Source organism: Odontomachus brunneus, unplaced genomic scaffold (assembly GCF_010583005.1).
Source record: "Odontomachus brunneus isolate Ranch 3 - 2012 unplaced genomic scaffold, Obru_v1 Obru_scaffold_101, whole genome shotgun sequence".
Lineage (NCBI taxonomy): Eukaryota > Metazoa > Arthropoda > Insecta > Hymenoptera > Formicidae > Odontomachus > Odontomachus brunneus.
In genome coordinates this window covers 779161-799241 of record NW_022639551.1, presented here as the reverse complement: position 1 = coordinate 799241, position 20081 = coordinate 779161, and the positions used below count along the sequence as shown (strand labels likewise).

Sequence of the window (20081 nt, the reverse complement as noted above, 5' to 3'; positions counted from 1 at the left end):
GCAAAATACAAATGAACGATACTATTAGAGGATCGCCTGAAGGTATTACGATACACAAAAACAATAACACCTGGAAATCTTTGTAGAATACAGTGTCTATTGAACAGTCCAAAGGAGATTACACTGAATATCAGAGTATAGTTTACGTAAAGAAAGAGAGTGAGATAGAGAGATAGAGATAGATGGAGACGTTGAGAGATAGATAGATAGATAGATAGATAGATAGATAGATAGAGAGAGAGAAAGAGAGAGAGAGAGAGAGAGAGAGAGAGAGAGATAATTAAGTCGCAATGGAAGCAAAGTAAAACACCGAATCACACACCGCTTTCGAAATGCTTGCTCCTGAAAACGCTGCGACTTTAACGTTTGCGAAACTTACAGTTCTCCTCGTCCGACGCATCGTCCGGCCCACAATTATCAATGTTATTGCACCGCAGGGATTCGGAGATGCAGTATTTACTTTTGCTGCATAGAAACTGATCTTGGCAGTCGGTATTGGTGCTCACTTCGGTCCACACCGCGCGAAAGCCCTGCTGCCCCACTGCTTTGTCGGCCGATATGAAACTGTAACGTCGCGTGTTGTTGCGTGTTACACGACGAGGTGAGAAAGAGGAAAACGAAAGGAGGAAATGAGATAACGATTGATCATCAAGTATGATCGCGACGAACCTGAGCCGCATGTTGTTGTCCTCCGAGATGTAGCTCCACTTGACTTCGCTTGGCTTCATACCGCAGAGTTCGCGCGGTGTTGACGTCAACGAGTACCACATGCGTAACACGGCCGCCGGGCAACCTCGCGCTGAAACCAAATAAGAGCCGGTGTAAACTGACGCAGTCGAACCGATTATTAAGAATCATTATTAAGAATTTCTTCACGCGCTACCTGACTGATCGCCCTCCACGGAGAAGAGCTCGAAGTTCAAAAGTATCTGCTGATTCGGCCGCACCCTTATGAACCAGTTGCAAGTCTTGCTGGCGAGGTTCCGCGCCGGTCCCTCGTATTTGTTTGGGAAATTCGGGCTGGTTATGATACCGTAATTTAAGCTACTAATATTCGACCCGCAATCTACGACACGATAAATTCAGTGGGATTAATATCTTCGAGCGGGCAAGATACACGAGCGTGCAGCTTGGGTTTAGTTCATGGACCAACTGCAATTAGTAGAGATTTAACTCTTTGAGTGTTGCGAGCGTATACATGCACTGGAAGAAACAATATCTAAAAGATAGAAGATATTTATTCGATAGATATTAATACTAATGATATATGTATTTAAATTTAAATTTTTTTAATTTAAATAGAACAAACAATTACTTTTTTTAATGAAAAGCTACGGTTTTAAGAAAATATGTATTTTCTCATTGAAAAAGAAGTTTCTCTCTCAGTAAAAATATGTATAATATATTAATATTACTTTATTATATACTTTTATATACTTATATATATATATATATATATATATAGACTATATTATATACTTTATTATATACATATTTAATACACAGAGAAACTTTTTTCAATGAGAAAATATATATTTTCTTAAAAATATATCACCTCTCATTAAAAAAAAGTTCTTTAATGTAAAAATGTATAATATGTATCTCAGTATAAATACATGTTATTAGCACTCATTACTCACCGAATAAATAGTTTTTTATTTTTTAGATGTTTTTTCTTTACATACAGTACGTGTTCGAAATAAAAACTATGAATTACTGTGCATCTTCAAAAACTCTCTTTTGCAAATTTACTCTTTTAACTTAGCTGATTAACATCAGTTTCAGTTGTACTACACGCAGAAAATTGTTGAATAATATAGTATACTAATTAAATATAATTTATAAGACATATTGCGCGATTGAAATATAATGAAATCAAAATTTATATTTGACAGTAATATGACAATATTTGACAATAATAAACAAATATTTTAATATTTTAATAATAAATATATTTTGCAGTTTGATGATGCATAAATTTATCATATGTATACTCAGATAGCACAAAATCTTTAGAGAAAGTTGGGACGTTCTTAGAATGTCCTTAGAACGTCTTTGAAACATTTTTTGAAGATTTGTGCTGTATGGAATACGAAATTATCAAAAAAATTAAAATATTTCATACTGACATATATAATTTTCGACACTAAAGCTTGAATTGTTCGTTATTTGTAATGCCAGTATAAGAAACATTTTTCTCTCAGATAGTAACGCACGCGTACAATATTACTGTGCATAAGCATCTATCAGAATTGCAGAAAGACAGAATATTTGTTGCGCTTCTGAGTAGTGATGGACAATTGTAACCGTGTCTATCGCGTTGCATTGCTTGTCATCATTCATCAAAACTATTATATAAATAAATTTATTGAATTGATTTTTGGTTGAAGGAAAGAAAATATTTCTGGTTTTTATAAATCAAATTCGGCTCTAAGAATCAGAAATTCTGTTTTCTTCAACCAAAATGCATTATGTTCGTTCATTCTCAAGTTAATTCAACCAAACTTTATTCCGTTTAACATTAAAGCAATGCAAGAAATAAAAGATGTAATTCAATATGGGAATTTTTTTTACCCACGTTGCAAAGCTATTGAAAAAGTTCCACACTTCTTAGGAATAATTATTTCTGCGAACAATTTTATACTCCGTTCTCTAAATTCCTCATACTTTCTTCAGATGTTCTCTACATTATTAGAATATCCTAGCCGAACAAGATTATTCTAGTACTTTTTTTACTAATGAAGGCTTATACTTTAAAAAAATTATCTGCGTGTAAACTTTATTGCTCCAACTTTAACATATTATTTTAATTTTATTCCAACTGATGTCACCAGACACGGACGAAATGTATGGCAATCGCCGAGTTCAGGCCACACAGAGTGCTTTTTCGTTACGCTGCACTCAGAGAAAAACATGATAATGACAATTATCTATTTAAAGGTAATTATATGAGTTTTGCATGTAGTATTACAATATATATAATTTAATAAATTATTTTGTAGTTAGCTAAAACTTTAGTCGCAAATAACTATAACATATTTTATTGAACTGTATACATTAATCCTACATACAAAATTCATATAGTTCTCACTCTATAATTGCACAGAGATATCACTTTCTTCGAGTGTACTCCAGACTCAAAGAGTCAACTTTCTATTTCATTTCTTTTTCACGAGAGAACAAAAGAAAAACGTGTTCTCCGCATAGAATAAAGAATACCAGGAAGGAGCATAAAGAAAAAATCCTTTGTTAAAAGGATTTGACGTGAATCAAATGCGATTATTGATATTATGGAATCGAAATAAATGTTACGATGTAATATTATCAATTAATCAAATAGACAAAGATGCGTGAACATATTGAAGAGAAAATTATTATAAGTGACTAATTTTATTTAATTTAATATTAGCAAAATATAAATATAATTTTTCTATTATTCTTTTAAAATTAATATTCCTTTGCTATATATACTTCCAAGATGTTTAAAATATATCGCCAGACCAAAACGCATTATGTTCGTTCATTCTCAAGTTAATTCAACCAAATTTTATTCCGTCTAACCCCGATGAAAAATTTTTCATGCAAAATTTTTCATGCATTTTGTATGAAATTTGTCCATACATAATTATGTATAATTATATATAATCATATGAAATTATATATAATTATACACAATTATGTATAACAATATGTATAATTACATATAAATTTATGCGTAATTATGTAAAATTATATATGAATTTATATATATAATTATACATAATTATATGTAATTATATATATAAGTAGAATGTATGAACATGAATGGACAAATTTGATACATAATAATATATAATTATATATAATTTTATATAATTTTATATAATTATATATGAAAAATTTTTCATTGGGACATTAAAGCAATGCAAGAAATAAAAGATGCAATTTAATATGGGAACTTTTTTTTACCCACATTGCAAAGCTATTGAAAAAGTTCCACACTTCTTATAAGGAACAAATATTTCTGCGAACAATTTTATATCTCTGTTCTCTAAATTCTTCATACTATCTTCAAACTGTGTTTCCGGTAACGTATGTCATTTATGACGTATTCATCGAACTGAATGCAACACAATCGATTATTCACGATGTATCGCAACATGCTCCTTCCTTATTCTTTATTCAATGATTCTCCGTACCTCCAAAGATGGGTTTGGCGACTTCGAAGGTGTAACGCGCCTTGAAGCCGCTGTAGACCAATTCAGAGTCGGTGTGCAGGATCACCTTCAACCCGAGCGCGCCGAGATTCGACTCGACCGGGCCCGGCGCGGTCGTGCCGCAATATCTCCCGATCAGTTTCTCCGTGCTGTCGCGGTACATGTTGTAGATCTCCAGCCAGTCATCCTGACACACCTCGTATCTGTCAATGGAAACGAGCATGTTTGACGACGGTATCCGGCCCGCGCGCGGAATGCCAATCGCGACGTAATTGAGACTCACCCGTAATGCCCGTCCGTGACATTGAGATTTTTCGTTCGCACCTTGAAGTGATCGAAGATCAGAGCGACCTGTTCGTTCGGCGTCGCCAAGAAGAAGTACGTGCAATTCGTGTCGCTGGGATAGTTGCTGGGGTATCGCGGCGAATTGAATTCGCCGCGTTTGCGGGAGGAGCTGCGATACGTGAAGGTGCAGCTGCCGTCGGGCGCCGCGGTGCCCGGTATTTTGTATTCCGTCTCGAAGGTATACCTATCGGCAGATCAGGACGAACGGGTATTAAACACACGATTATATCAACGAAATTAACATGGATCTGGTTAGAGCCGCTAAAGATTCAGCATTTTTATTCATAGATGAATATTGAAATAATATGAAAAAATTTATTAGAATACTGTTGAATATAACAAAATAAAGAAAAGATTAAGATAAAATACATAGATTAAGATTAAGAAAAGATTAAGAATAAAATACATAGATTTTCAAAATATGCAACGTTAGCATTATGCAATGCTATAAGATCTTATATAAGGGAAAATATAAGGATAACAGCAATTCCATTAGAACTTAAGGTAAGATTATACCCCACACAACACGTAATATCGCACGATTATATCAACGAAATTAACATGGATCTGGTTAGAGCCGCTAAAGATTCAGCATTTTTCAGCATATCGATTTTCTAAATACAAAGATTAAGATTTTATTCATAGATGAATATTGAAATAATATGAAAAAATTTATTAGAATACTGTTGAATATAACAAAATAAAGAAAAGAATAAAAAGGACAAAATAAAGACAAGAAAATTTGTTAGAATAACTGTTAAAGATCCTACATTTTATGAATAAACTTTGAACGCGCGGTCGACTTATTAGATTAACTTGAATCTTTTAAAATTGCTAAATAGCCAGTGTTTTCATTCGTGAACAGACTTTAAGCGTGTGGTAAAAATTAACTTAGATCTCTGTTAGAAATATTAAATAATACAGTGTTTTCATTTATGAATGGACATTGAGAATGCGCGGTTGTAATAAAAATTAACTTAGATCTGTTAGAACTGTTAAAGATCCATGTTTTCGTTTGTAAATGGGCTCAAAACGCGTAGTCGGCTTAAGAAAAAATTAATGTGCAGAAAAAATTAATGTGTCTATTACAGGGTTGGGAAGTAACTCGTTACTTGTAACGAAGTTACAGTTACAGTTACATTTTTTTCGGTAAATCTAATTTAATTTAGTTACTTTTTTCCCACCTGTAACTGTAACTTAACTTAGTTACTTATTTTTAGTAACTTGTTTAATAACTTTTTTCAATTACTTTTTAATAACTTTAATAACTTTAATTATTTTATTATTTATTTGTTTAATAACTTTTTAACAGTTACTTTAATAGTTACTTGGGAAACGTAAAATAAAATTAAAATTATATAGTAATAAATTTATCAACGTATTTATGGAGCATGTGATTAAATTCTTTTATCTCTACAAGACTATTATTAAATTTTTATTATGTTTAGTACAGATTTGAAATTTGTTAAGTGGATAGACCTAATATTGTAAATTTGATAATTAATTATAAAATTCAATTCTTACATTTTAGTAAAGCTTAAAATGTAAGATTTTTGTATTTACAATAATAATTTACAATCATTTCAAGAAAGTAACTTAAAAGTAACTCGTTACTTTTTGAGTAACGAGTTACTTTTCATAATCAGTAACTTGTAATTGTAACTAGTTACATTTTCAGCAAAGGGAACTGTAACTAGTTACTTTTAAAAAGTAACTTTCCCAAGCCTGGTCTATTAGAAACACACACTAAAGATCCAATGTTTCCGTGAATTCCCCGTTTGACGCGTGCGTTTTCACATATAATTCCAAATACTACACTACATAATTTCAATTGTCCTCTTATAATTTGCGCTCGCTGCGTATGCCGTGTCACGCACTTGCACTTACTTCGCTTTGAAACCTTGCGCCTGCAGCTCGCCGCTACTAAACACCATCACGAGTCTTGGCCCGTCGCTAACTACGTAGCTCGGATTGCTCTTGTTACCGCACATCTCGTAATCGAATTTGTCGTAGGAATCCGTCGCCTCCTGACCCTTCAAGTATAGCTTCAAGTAGCCGTCGGTGCATGACGTTCTGAAACATGAACAGAAATCTGGAAAATGCGAGATGCGCGAAACGACAGCACGTACCGTCCGCACGCTTTCAATCTTTATAAGAAAAAAAAAAAAGAAAAAAAAACGAAGAAAAGGGAAAACAGAAAATGGACAACTGGCGACTCACTCTCCCGCCGCCATCTGTATCGCGAACGTCTCGAACTCTAGTCGCACGCGCTCGAGATGCTGCGAGTCCTGCATCCCGTAGATGAAGTAACGGCAGACGACCTTCGGTATGTAAGGAAATGGAAAATTTGGGCTAACTACGACTCCCGAGGTCTCCTTCTTGCTGAGGATCTTCTGGTCGCACTCAGATCCGCGGATGTGCTCGCCTTGGTACACCGTTATGAAGTCTGTACAAGCAAGGCCGTGAAGACGATACATATAAAATGACTTTTTGTTAATAATATCAACTAAATTTTAGATTTGGACTTAGCTGAAAGACTAATTATTTTGTTTTTGCTAATTTCTATTGCTAAGAGTTAGCTATCACAGGCAGAATGCACTCGCTGTGAGATATAACTTTATTCGCTGAAATTAGAAACACACACATGTGTTTGAACAGCTAAAATAACGACAGCTTCTTCTAAATATCTTACGCGCATGAATCTTGAGCATTCAATTCTGTAAGTAATTAACCTTACAAAGCTCGTCCTACCAATTTTCACGTACAAGCATTATGTCATTAATTGTCAAATAAGAAGCAAGATGTTACTATTAATCTGAATAGAAATAAAACTACTAAATCTTATCTATAGTTTTAACTAAATTAAGAGGAAACCTACGGGGAAAATATAATTTTTAACTTGTTTACTCTTTGCGATATCATATTATATTGTTAGAAATTTATATAATTATGCATTATAAAATATGTACATAATATATGGCAGATCTATCAATTAAAGAAGTAGCATAGCACGTGAAAAGGTAGACGATCCACAATCCAAAATCCTGGGTTCGAATCCGATTTGAGTAAAAGCGAGTTTTTTAAATACATTGTAATATCGAATATCAAATAGTTAGATATTAATATAATATCAGTTAGATAGCTAACTCTCTCTGATTCAGATAAAATAATCATATACTACAACATCTTAAGAAACATTTTAGTTAAAAAAATAATAAAAATCTTAGAAATAGGAATATAATTTTATTACTATTGTGTGTATTTAGCGGCGAATATTTTTTGCTAAAGTGCCTAAGTTCAAGAAACTAATAAATTGAGATTCGATAATAACGACACTAGTCGTCCCTATTTCTAAAACACATTTTAACACTGCGGCTATATTTTAGCTAGTCCTTTTTCTGCGTTACAAGCTGAGTTTTAATAGTTAAGGATTCGAATATGTAGTTGAGCTGTACTTTGTAGCACCACAAAGAAGCGCCACAGAGAAATGCATTTTCGTGGCGCTACAAACGGTTTAGAGTGATATATAGGGTGTCCCACATAAACCAGGCCACCTAAATTCCATTAAAAAAAAATATCAATGACCTTAAAAACTCCGAAAAAAATGACTTTGAAAAAATAATCTTTTTTGCAACATATTGATCTCTTCATACCATTCAATTTACGTAAAAAATATTTTTTGTATCACAATTGATGGAGATATTTAGGTGGCCTGGTTTTTTTATTTTATTTTATTATTAGTTTGTCCTGAGACTTGCGAAGATAAGAAATGCTAAAATGTCTTTCAACAGTGTTTTCCATTGAAATGATACCATCTTAATGAAGGTAGATACTTCAAGGAAAGAAAACAAACACTTTGAAAAATATCTTAATATATTCACAGGATATCATAAACATGAACATGAACAGATTAGTATCGATAAAGCAGTCCAACGTGCAAGATGTATCCATTTGAAGAACAATCTTAGCCATCTTAGCAGGTTCTCAGGACAAACTAATAATAAAATAAAATAAAATAAAAATAAAATAAAAATCAGTCAATCGTGCACGTTCCGTACTTTTTTTATCACTTTTTTACTTTTAATCTTGTTCAATGATTTTGTGTTATATGTTTTGAACTTGTTTTGATGAATTCTATCATATGATGAAAACAAAACATATCAATTCCATTTAAAAAATGAAGATGACCTTGATATCTCTGAAGTGTCTCTACCTGGACAAAAGTCATTATCGCCATATTATAGCTCTTTTTGTACTATATTATTTGGTTAGACAAATTTTCCTTTAGACTACATGGATTGAAAAATATTTAAAGTGGTAATAGTTATTGCCTCACCCTGTATATACAGAGTGTATATAAAAAAGGTCGAGATCTCATAATATCTCAAAAAATATAAATTTTATAAAAAATGTTTTAGATAAAAATTGTAGGGTTTAAAAAGATCTATTTACTGATTTTATCAGTTTTACTTTAGGTGGCGTCGCCAAGGTTAGGATAACCTTTATAGAAATATCATACTAAGAATCGTTGATAATTACTTATTATCCAGTATTTTTAATACTGAAAATAAATAATTATCAATGATTCTTAGTATGATATCTATAAGGGAAGATCACCTTGAATTTCTTTTAATGAGATCTCTTATTTTTCATTACATATTCTTATAGCTCTTCTTGAAACCTGTTCAAGACATTGTAATTTTATCTACTTTGGTCACCACAAAAGTAGCCTGTCTGTACAGGCCTGTGGCACTTCTCTGTGACGCCACAAAGTAGCTCGTGCATTCGAGTCCTAAAGCTCTTGGGTATTGCCATAGTTATATTATGATGTTAGAAATAAAAAATATATAACACGCTGAAAATTCTTATATGCCATTTTAAAAAAAAAAAAGATATTTGCATGAAAGACGCTCGATTAAGCATTTCAGATCGATTAAGCATACTTGTAAAATATTCCAAAAACTATCTTTTCCCTTGATAGCCAATAAATAGCCGAAAAAGTAACATGACAAAATCATAAAGGAATATAGGTTAAAGAGAAAGATTGCATGTTACGTTAATTTTATGGCTATTTATTGATTGTTAAACGAAAAGGACAGTTTTCGAGATATTTTATAAGTATGTTTAAGCAAATAGAAGTATTCTTTTATATAAATATCTTTTTATTTGGAAATGGCACGCAAGAATTTTGGGCATACGTTATCTCGCTTTTGGCGTGAAATGAAACAGACAAAATGACACGACTGATAAAGCTTACCTAAGCTGACGAAACTCTCAGAGAACTCGAAGATGCCCTTAAATCCACGGTTTTGGGTGTTTGCGGTGCGTTTTAATGTGACGAACGCTACGTACAAACTAGACTCTGAGGAGTATAGCACCAGATTTCGCTGTTGACCACAGTACGTGCCGATCACGGCTGTGGTATTGTCGATACCGTCATACACCTTCACGTAGTCCAAAGGACAACTGCAGATCACGAGGAAATCTTCGCGTTAAAAGAAATCAAGCTATACAGTTCTCATAATATTTCCCCCATTGCACGATATATCGGTAGAAATCAACAAAGATGAAGTTTCCTTTTGATGTTCATACGCAAACACGTTTGATATTTTTGACAATCTATGAGATAATGTCCCAGATAATGTTAGTGTTAATCAATATCTACAATGAAAAATTGCGATACAAAGAAATAGTGGAAAGAATCCATCAAACTCTCCAGTCTTCAATTTGGACTCTCTTCGATGCAACAAGAAATGTAGAAAACACAAAAACGTGAACATTTAAAAACACTTAACACGTTCACTATTTTTTTAGAAAACTCTCCTGGCAGACTACATTGTTTTTATCCTTGTCACGGAAATACGACGTTAGTAGTGAACATATTAAATAGAATTAAAAATTTTGAATAAAATAGAAATTTCATTGCCCAAACACGCGTCATCCTAGACATTCTTATTATTTTGGGTTTTAAATATGAATATTTAAGCTTTGAACATAAAATACAGAGTATCTCCTTTTATTTTTGACAGTTAAATATCTAGAAATCACGAAGTTTTAGAAAAAATGTTTCAGATAAAAGTTGCAAAATTTGGAAAAAATAAAAAGAGAGTAATATTTATTTGATTTTAACCTCTTGATTTTCTTCATTGCACAGATCTGTAAATTCTTAACAAAGGAATTGAATCTACCATCATAGACTGCAGAACACAAGAGATAATAGATATTACAGTTTGTACGGAGGACGTGACGAGTTTGGCCCGGAACTGAAGAGTCTCAAAGGAGCTTACATGTTTCGTTCATCAGGCCCTTCAAAACTATGCGGAAGTGGGGGAGAAATTCTAAGTGCACAAATTGGAAAGAATATAGAGATGATGTACAGGAAAGGTTACGGCAAAGCCCATCCAATTTTCATAACAATCATCAACTTAATAAGGCCACTCTTTGTGTCTGAAGTCATAACGGGGGCATTCACGCCGCGCGTACAAATCAAACTATCAATGCAGATCTATTCGCTGCAAGTCCGGTTTTCCCTGGTGGGACAAAAAGCTGACTGAGCTCAGGGCAGAGGTAAAGAAGGCCTTCAAGGCGGCGGACTCGGGATTATAGGTTCACAAGGAGGCTTTTAGATCTGATTAAAAGTCTTATAGTAAGATAATCAATGCCGTAAAGAAAAAGAATTGGACGAATTTCTGCGCTGGCATGGAATGTACTCCAAAGACATCTGGGTAGAATTTCTATGCATACTCGCTAGAAAGGAATGGAAAAAACCTGACATCCTCTTAAACTTCCATTTAGAAATCTGATACACAGATGAATTGGGGTACAATGACCGTTACAGAGTGAGAATTTTCGGTCCTAGAACGACCACCTAGAATCACTTTATTCGGATTGATGACCAGAGATCCAAGTAAAGGCGATTTCTTAATACACTTTAGACTTGCTAGTGTTTACATACAATTCCAAATCAGAAATGATTCTATATAGGACTTGGATAGGGTTTCAATCGCTGATCTGCTATTAGATAATTTGCTTGCCCCTTTAGTGGTGGTCAAGATTTCAACACCTAAGAATAGCCAGAATTTCAACTTGAAAGACCGTGGCTAGACTACTCAAGAATATCCTTACTCCTAAGAAGAGAAAATTCCAGACAGTGAGCAGGATAAGAATGAGAATGGATATTAGACTTTTAACAGGACACTCTACATTCAGAACCCATCTCTTCAACCTGAGACTAGCCGAGCAGAACGATCGTTGGCGCTATGAGAACGAGCCAGAGGACAATATACATATTCTGTGCAAGTGTCCTGCACCAGCATGCCTTAAATACAAATCTTAGGGACGCATGTTCCTAAATCCAAAGGATTTAAATAAAGCAAGAATGGGTATAGCTTTATAAACTTAATCTGCGGGATTATAATTATCATCTTTAACAAAAAGTAGGAAGTTATAGAAAATCCTGGTGGCGAAAGGACGGTCTATCATGCCATCCCATTCAATGTACTACTATTTGACCTTAGAATGGCCTTGAGAAAAGTCCTATCAAAATCAACTTTAATTTTTTTAATAAAATGTATTTTTTAAATCGATTCTACGTATAAAAATTTTCAAGTAAAATCATCGAAAAGTAAATACTTTCCGAGATATTTCACATTTTATACTAATAATTTCCGCGCAAAATATGAAATATCAAGTAAACTATACATTTTTCGACCACCGCACTTCATTAATTTTTTTTATATAGAATAACGAGAGAGAAATCGATTTGATAATACTAATGTTTGTGCATCAACGAATCTACAAAATGCAAGAAATTTTGTTTAAAGTTTCTGTATATTTTTCCCACGACAATCGATTTAAAAGATCGACACAATAAGAATGTCCAGGATTAGCGACGTATCCGAGAATTAATATTTTTACTAAAACAAATAAACTTTAATTGAGAAATCGGCGCGTCACAACATATATGTAATGAACATCTTGTGATCGGAGAAATTGAAAATTTTGCTTTCGAGGAAATGTTCCCTTTTAGAAATAAATTTTTTGCCGTTTAATTTCTCGTTTATCGGGGCTCTGTTTCGAACGTTTGCAGTTCCCGTGCGGGCTCGCTTATACGTACTGTGGCCCCCCGAAAAACAGGTCGAAGTCGCGAAACTCCAGTCGCACGCGTTGCCCGGCGGTCCCGATAAACTGATAGCTACAAACGAGGTCCTTGGGATAGCTGCCGGGATAAGTGGGCGACAGTATGTTGCCGTTGCGTTTCTCCTGCACGCTTATCGTGAAGGAGCACGGTGTGCTCGGCGCCAGCGTGCCCACCTCGTACTCGGCTGCGAACGTCACGTAAAACTCATTAAAAATCGTTGGCTACGTCCCCCAGGGATAAGTAACTCGCACAAACGCGCGCAAATGACACCGCTTCACCGGTGAGCGAGGCACTCCGTGCCACGGGGAGAAACGGGCCGAAAATCTCAAATTGATCAACCCGACGACGAACTCTACTATGTTCCTCTACTATGTTCGATCGTGTACTCCAATTGGACAAAAAGATCGATGTTCTCTTTCTCTTTCTTTCTTTTTGAGTATTTCATTATAACCGAGGTTTTCGATTAATTAATCGTGCGTGTACTCGGCGCTCTCTCTCCCAGCACGGAGAATTCAAAAAGAATTCAGTAGTACACGGAAAGAAAAGGATTTGGTTGAATTAACGAAATATCTGGACGAATATAAACGATCCAGAAATTCCGATTGAAATAATCCGAATTCTGTTTAAGTTAACAAGATTTTTGGTAGATTAACCAAACATGTCTAGTTATTTAACCAAATAACTAGAAATCTCAAATTGATCAACCCGACGACGAACTCTACTATGTTTCTCTACAATGTTCGATCGTGTACTTCAATTGAACAAAAAGATCGGTGTTCTCTTTCTCTTTCTTTCTTTTTGAGTATTTCATTACAACTGAGGTTTTCGATTAATTAATCGTGCGTGTACTCGGCGCTCTCTCTCCCAGCATGGAGAATTTAAAAAGAATTCAGTAGTACACGGAAAGAAAAGGATTTGGTTGAATTAACCAAATATCTGGTCGAATATAAACGATCCAGGAATTCCGATTGAAATAATCCGAATTCCGTTTAAGTTAACAAGATTTTTGGTAGATTAACCAAACATGTCTAGTTATTGAACCAAATAACTAGAAATGTTTGGTTAAATAACCAGATATGTTTGGTTGTAATGAAATACTCAAAAAGAAAGAAAGAAAAAGAGTTAAATAACCAGACATGTTTGGTTAGTCTACCAAAAATCTTGTTAACTTAAACAGAATTCGGGTTACTACAGAATCGGAATTTCTGGATTGTTCATATTCGACCAGATATTTTATTTCAACCAAATCTTTTTTTTCCGTGTATGTCACCAATTATGAGTTCATTTTTAGATGGAAAAAGAATTCTCTTCACTGAACTGAACTTTGAAGAATTCTTTTTGCATCTGAAAATGAACTCAGAATTGGTGCCACACGAATGAATTCTTTTCGAATTCTTTTTTAATACTCTGTGCTATCTGGTCTTTGTCTCTTCCTCTACCTAGTCGTCGTCGAATTGTAAATTTTTGACATCGTCGCCCTTTCTTCTGCGAGACACGAGAAGGGAAATAAATATGCGTCGTTAGAAACTGATCGAGACGGGACACTTACAGGCGTTGATAAATTTGTAAATACCGCTGAAAACGTTCGGTAGCGTGACATTCTTGTCGGTGTAGAAACTGAGGGCGATTCCCTGATAGAGAGAAACCCGTCTGCGAGGTGGGATCGGTCCGCAGAACCGACCACCGAACGGCGTTTCTATCAGCTTAGTCGTGTTCTCCGATCGTATCTCCGAGTATATGTCCATGTATTCGTGAACACAGCTGAAATTAAAAGTTTTATCGGCGCGACTGATCCATGACGACTCGCGTGTCGTCTCTCTAAAGCGCGACAACATCTTGCGAGATACAGGTTCGCTCTTAATAATTAATATCAATTCTTATAATTAGGGTTCTTGTGCGAACTTGCGAACACTTACGCGGGTAATTCTCCCACAGCAGATCCACTATAGGCCGGCGAAATTGTGCGTGCAAACAAGATATACATTTAGACTCGTAATCTTTCATAATTTGACTAATCGTTTCTGCATGCATCGGTTAGGGGGTGTGATAATTCGTCAGAATGTTATAGTCTGCGCTTATTTCTCTGTTCAGACAACCTATGTGACATCTGACTTTAACCAAGAAAATCGCAATTATATTTCGTTTATATTCGTTTGTATCATCTTTAGTTTTGTACTTTAATAGTTAATAAAATAGCAGGAAGGGTTAAAAAATAATCAGCGTCTAACAACGAGATATCTCAAAACGGCCAAAACCTATTCAAAAGAACATCGTTTTAACCCGTTTGCACTGCCGTTCGTTTCATTTGTACCTTCACGGGAGTGGAATTGTGGGATATTGAAAAACCGTGCAAAATGGGTAATTTTGTCAATTTTAAAAATATGCTACTTTGTTATCGTTTGTACCTTGAAAGATTTGAAAGTATAGCATTTTCAAAATACGTCAATAACTTAATATGTACTTAATACTTAATTAATTTATGTATCTTTTGAGGTACGATTTGAAAAGTCGTACAAACAGATACAAATTAACCAGCAGTTTCTAGAGAGTTAGAATAACTTTAAAATTAACAAAATTACCTTTTATACAGTTCTTCAGAATTTTGTAATTCCATCCTCGTGTGGAAACAAAACGAATACAAAGGAGACAAATAGGTACAAACGATCCTTCTTCAAATGCCGTTTTGGGATATCTCGATAAATGGTGAAGTTGCATATTAACCTTTTGGCAAACTTTGAAAATGCTTACTTCCGAACCCTTTGAGGTGCAAGCGATTTGAAAAGCGGTACAAACAGATACAAATGCGAGATATTTGTTCGAATGATGTTAGTCGTTTTGAGATATCTCATTGTTAAGTGCTGACTATCCTATCTTTATTTTATTAATTATTAGTACAAATGAGATATAAATAAAATATAATCGTGATTTTTTTTGTTAAAGTCGCGTGCCAATTTTACATAGGTATTCCGTCATCCTTAAAACTTACATCGACAGAGAAGTGATTGTGACAAAATTATATCATTAAAATAACAGAAACCTATGTATATTTCGTGCTGCGAATAAATGAAGTAATGACAGAGTTGGAAAGTTTCTTTTGAAAAGTAATCTTATTTATTGAAACACATAACTCATTACGGTTACTTGTTACTTTTAAAGATTTTAATTAGTACAGAAATTAGTATTAGAAATCTTGTACGGAAAATCAGTAAGAACTGCAGTAAACTTTATTGCGTTACAAAATATTACAATATATACATAACCGTCTATTGGAACCTTAGATTTACAGAGAGGCGACATTGAAAAGTTTCGTTTCATTGGTTATCTGAATCACAAAGCCTAAACGCCATATCGTTTTCACAACGGCTAAAGGGGCGTCTACATTGGAAGTAAGTAGTAAGAAGTAGGAAGTGTGTGTGTGTGTGTGTGTGTGTGTATGTGTGTGTGTGTAAGAGTAAGAAATTGACCAACCACAGTCGAATGTGAGAAGAATAATCAACTATGATTGGTCAATTTCTTATTCTTACTTCCTACTTCTTACTACTTACTTCCAATGTAGACGCCCTTTAACAGGCATATGATAAGTTGTAATATTTTTGTATTAGCTATTTTTAGAATATCATAAAAATACTATCATAGAAATATCACTCAAAAAAGTACTGTTGTATGTATAGAGTTAAAACGTCAAACTAATTCAAGTTAATCAGAAGTGAATATTCCTGCTTAAAATAATCATTTTAATAAGATTAATTTTATATATCACTATATACATATACAAAATGACGACTTACAAAATAACAAATGTCAATGTTACTTTTATGTAAATCTAAGACTATATCATCTATTATATAGAAAACAAATTGGTATCCATTTAAAACTAATATACACAAATTAATAATTGTTTTATATACAAGGTGAGTTACTAGAAACTGCTTTCTAAGATTTCTTCATAAATATTAATTTTATGCAAAAATATTTAGGACAAAAGTTATATAATTTCGAAAAAGCTATATTTTTACCGTCTTAAATTCTTTTTAGGTGGAGACGCCAAAAAATTTTGAAGGTCATCAAATTTGTTTTAAATGGAAAGTTCTATTTTTAATCAACTGTAATTTTAGAGGATGGAAAGACGAATCCAACGACCTGTAACACTTTGACTGTGGCTTTGAAATGAAAAGATTTAGAAAAACAGGAAAAATAAGAGGTAGATTTGTTTGAAAAATTCTTATTTTTAGTACCTATCAGTGGCATAGCTAGAAAAAAGTTTCGGAGGGGGACTGTACTTTTTATTTTTGACAAGCAAAAAAAGGTCATTCGAAAAAATTTTTATCTCACTTAGCGTAACCCAGAAAATTAACTTCGAGGAGACTGCAACCCCCTCAGCCCCCCTTCCCCCTGGCTACGCCACTGCTACCTACTCTTCCTATTTCTTTGAATTTTTCATTTCAAGATCACTGCATGATCAAGATGTTATAGGTCGTTGGATTCGTCTTTCCATTTTCTAAAATTACGGTTAATTAAAAATAGAGTTTTCTAAACTTCAAAACTTTTTGGTCTCTCCACTTAAAAAAAAAAACTAAGGCGGCCAAAGTGTAGCTTTTTTAAAATTATTTAATTTTTGTCTTAAAAATTTTTGCGTAAAATCAATATTTATGAAAATACCTCAGAAGGCAATTTGTAGTAACTCACCCTGTATAATGATATATAAGATTAGAAGATTTTAAAGTTCTGAATTTCAATAATGTATTATAATTTTATTTTATTATAATAGTCTTGTAAGATATACAATATGATTATTTTGATGATAATAATATCTTCTTTTAATATTCAAAAACATCGTATTCTAAATACACTATTTTGTGCTTTCCATTTATGAAAATTATTTTTAAATAATAAGAATATTTTTTGTTGAATCCACATACACATAAAACTACAATAAAATATATTAGTACAAATAACTTATTCACTCAACACTATATAATCGCATTTTAAGATTTACTTGTCAAAAATAATGATATTTTCGAAACAAGAATATTTTTTAGAGTGTATATATAAGAAGCATATATCCAGTTTAAGAAACAAAACCAAAATGTAGTCGCCACAGTTCTGAATCTAGCGCCAAAATTTTTCAACAATAATTTAAGAAGTAACGTGTCATTATAATGTTCGTTACTTTTTTAAATTAATTTTCTCAAATTATAAAGGACTTTTATTTATTTCGCTTATGTTCATTCTATGCATGTGATCTATACATGGAGAAAATATATAGTAAAAATTATATCAAAATTATATATTTTATTTCACAATGTGTTTTTTTTTAACTGGGCTATGTTGACATTGTAATATATATTACTATAGAAAAATTCGACTCATGCTTTCTATATTTGTTTTTTGGATCACTGCAAGGAGAGGGAGGCTAGTGTCCCCCGACAATACACTATGTAAAAAAATGCGTACGATACTATACGGTTTGAAATTGTACTCTATCCCGGGAGATTTTGTCTCCTAGGGAATATTTATTGGAAAAAATATATTACTATATAATAAATTTGACGATCTGCCGAATATACGATATAAAAATATTTTAATAATTATAATAATTTTACAGTAAAATGTCAAACATAACATTTTTAAAGAAATGTACAATTTCAATGATAATTTCTGTATAGTCAAAAATTGACAAAATTTGTTATAATTTTTACTACAATATTTTCTGTGTGATGTACGAAATAATAATAAAAGCAAAGAGATTATAAAAAAAACTGTTACATAAAAAATATAATAGTGTTACCAGTAAAAGAAATAACATCGTTACGAAGTCGTTATTACAAAAAGTGACTTATAACGATGAATTGATTACAAGCAAACTTTCCAACCCTGAAAAATGATATCAAAATATCGTAATAATTTCTCGAATCTCGCTCGCTTTTCGCGATTGACACGAGTCGAAAAGTAATCAGGATCATGCAATGATCGACTCGACACGGCTCGGATATCTCGGCGTCTATTGTTGACTGCGGAAAGAATGGCAAGGGAGTGTGTTATCAGTCCGCGGGCGATAATAGCCGTCGCGAGTTCCGACGCGTCAGGTGCGACCGGTGGGATTGTGGGTGTGTAATGGAGGGTAGAAAAACGATGAAACGGAATGATGCTTGAATGCCGTGGTGGTGACACTCACTCTGGCGGCTTTCCCCGAAGGCCGAACGACGTGAAAACCAATTCGACACGCTGACGCGGCCCTGCGAGGAACGTGAAAACGCACTGTCGAGGACCCCCGTCGGAGTTGATCAGCGTCGGTGCATGAAAAGTTCCATTCAGCGGCCCGTCAGGAGTGCTTACAAACTTTTGGTCGCACTCTGTGAAACGAGACAAGATCGCGAATCGCGTGAGCTGATAACGTGAACGCGCGACGACCGAAATCGGTGTAATTCTCGGTGAGTTCCGTTGTCGCGGTACGCACGTTCTTTCTCCGCTTTTACGCGCACGAACGCGTTTGTGCTCGTACGAAAAGGGAAAAGAAATCTGAAAGGGATTTCGTAAATGAATACAAGCCGGCACGCTGATAAGACAAGTAATAGGTTTGTTCCTTATAGCATTCCTTATGAGCATTCCTTATGAGCATTGAATCTACGCTGTCTCAGTTAACAATATCATTATTTTTTACCATTTTATTATCTAAATAACAAATATTAATTTTATGATACTGTCTTGTTTCATTCAATACAATGCCACTAAAAGCATAAAACAGCACTTTTCTTGTCTCAAATTGACCATTACATAAAAAGTTTAATGAATACTATTCTTTCTTTTACGCCGCGTTTCCTAATGTATAACATTCGTAACGGTAAATTTTTACAATTTTTTAAATACAGACAGCGCAACTTAATGAAGTACACCTGTAAAGAACAGACCTAATATCAGCGCATCGCTTCGTACTTTTCCATGAAATAATTTTCAGATTCCTTTGAATTATCGAGCCTTTACACGTATAAAGTCTCAATAAAACTCCCTCATGTATATGACATTTTTACTGTTATTTCCCTCTCTTTTTCCTCACATATTTATTTAGTTTTTAGTTTTATTTCTTCTCGTATGAAGAGGCGTATCGCGCGCAACGTACGCCCACTCTCTGACATTTCTGGAATAAAGCCTTCTCGAGGCGCGAGCGATCGATTTTACATTCGTTACGGTGAGTACACAATCTTCGATGTTGCGTGGCTGCGGAGAGGAGCGAGAGAAAATGTATGTATATGTAGGCGCTACACACATAGACGCGCGGCGAGACTCCGAACTGACCGAAATTACATCGGTTTCGATCTGCAACGGCGGAGAGCGCACGTCGACATAATTCGGGAGCTCTATACGATCACTATTCAAGCTACGTAAAGTCAGCTGGGCGTAAG

The 20081-nt window shown here is 34.0% G+C and overlaps 1 protein-coding gene across 14 annotated transcripts in view; it reads right to left on the bottom strand.

Annotated features, from left to right (window-relative positions):
* Positions 1–20081, bottom strand: part of LOC116848903 (cubilin) — a 53172-nt gene that overhangs the window by 16258 nt on the left and 16833 nt on the right. For 13 of the 14 annotated variants that reach the window (XR_004379029.1, XM_032825466.1, XM_032825474.1 and 10 more), the window contains 12 exons: positions 18857–19034; positions 14598–14624; positions 14231–14442; positions 12658–12865; positions 9799–10007; positions 6762–6987; positions 6429–6614; positions 4480–4725; positions 4179–4399; positions 884–1066; positions 670–799; positions 380–564 (listed from right to left, as the gene is read on the bottom strand). Coding sequence is in view for 13 of the 14 variants with exons in the window: in XM_032825466.1 (XP_032681357.1) it covers positions 380–564; positions 670–799; positions 884–1066; positions 4179–4399; positions 4480–4725; positions 6429–6614; positions 6762–6987; positions 9799–10007; positions 12658–12865; positions 14231–14442; positions 14598–14624; positions 18857–19034 (2211 nt within the window). In the remaining variant the exon portion in view is untranslated. The remainder of the gene's footprint in view (positions 1–379; positions 565–669; positions 800–883; positions 1067–4178; positions 4400–4479; positions 4726–6428; positions 6615–6761; positions 6988–9798; positions 10008–12657; positions 12866–14230; positions 14443–14597; positions 14625–18856; positions 19035–20081) is intronic. The other variant, XM_032825473.1, reaches the window with a different exon arrangement.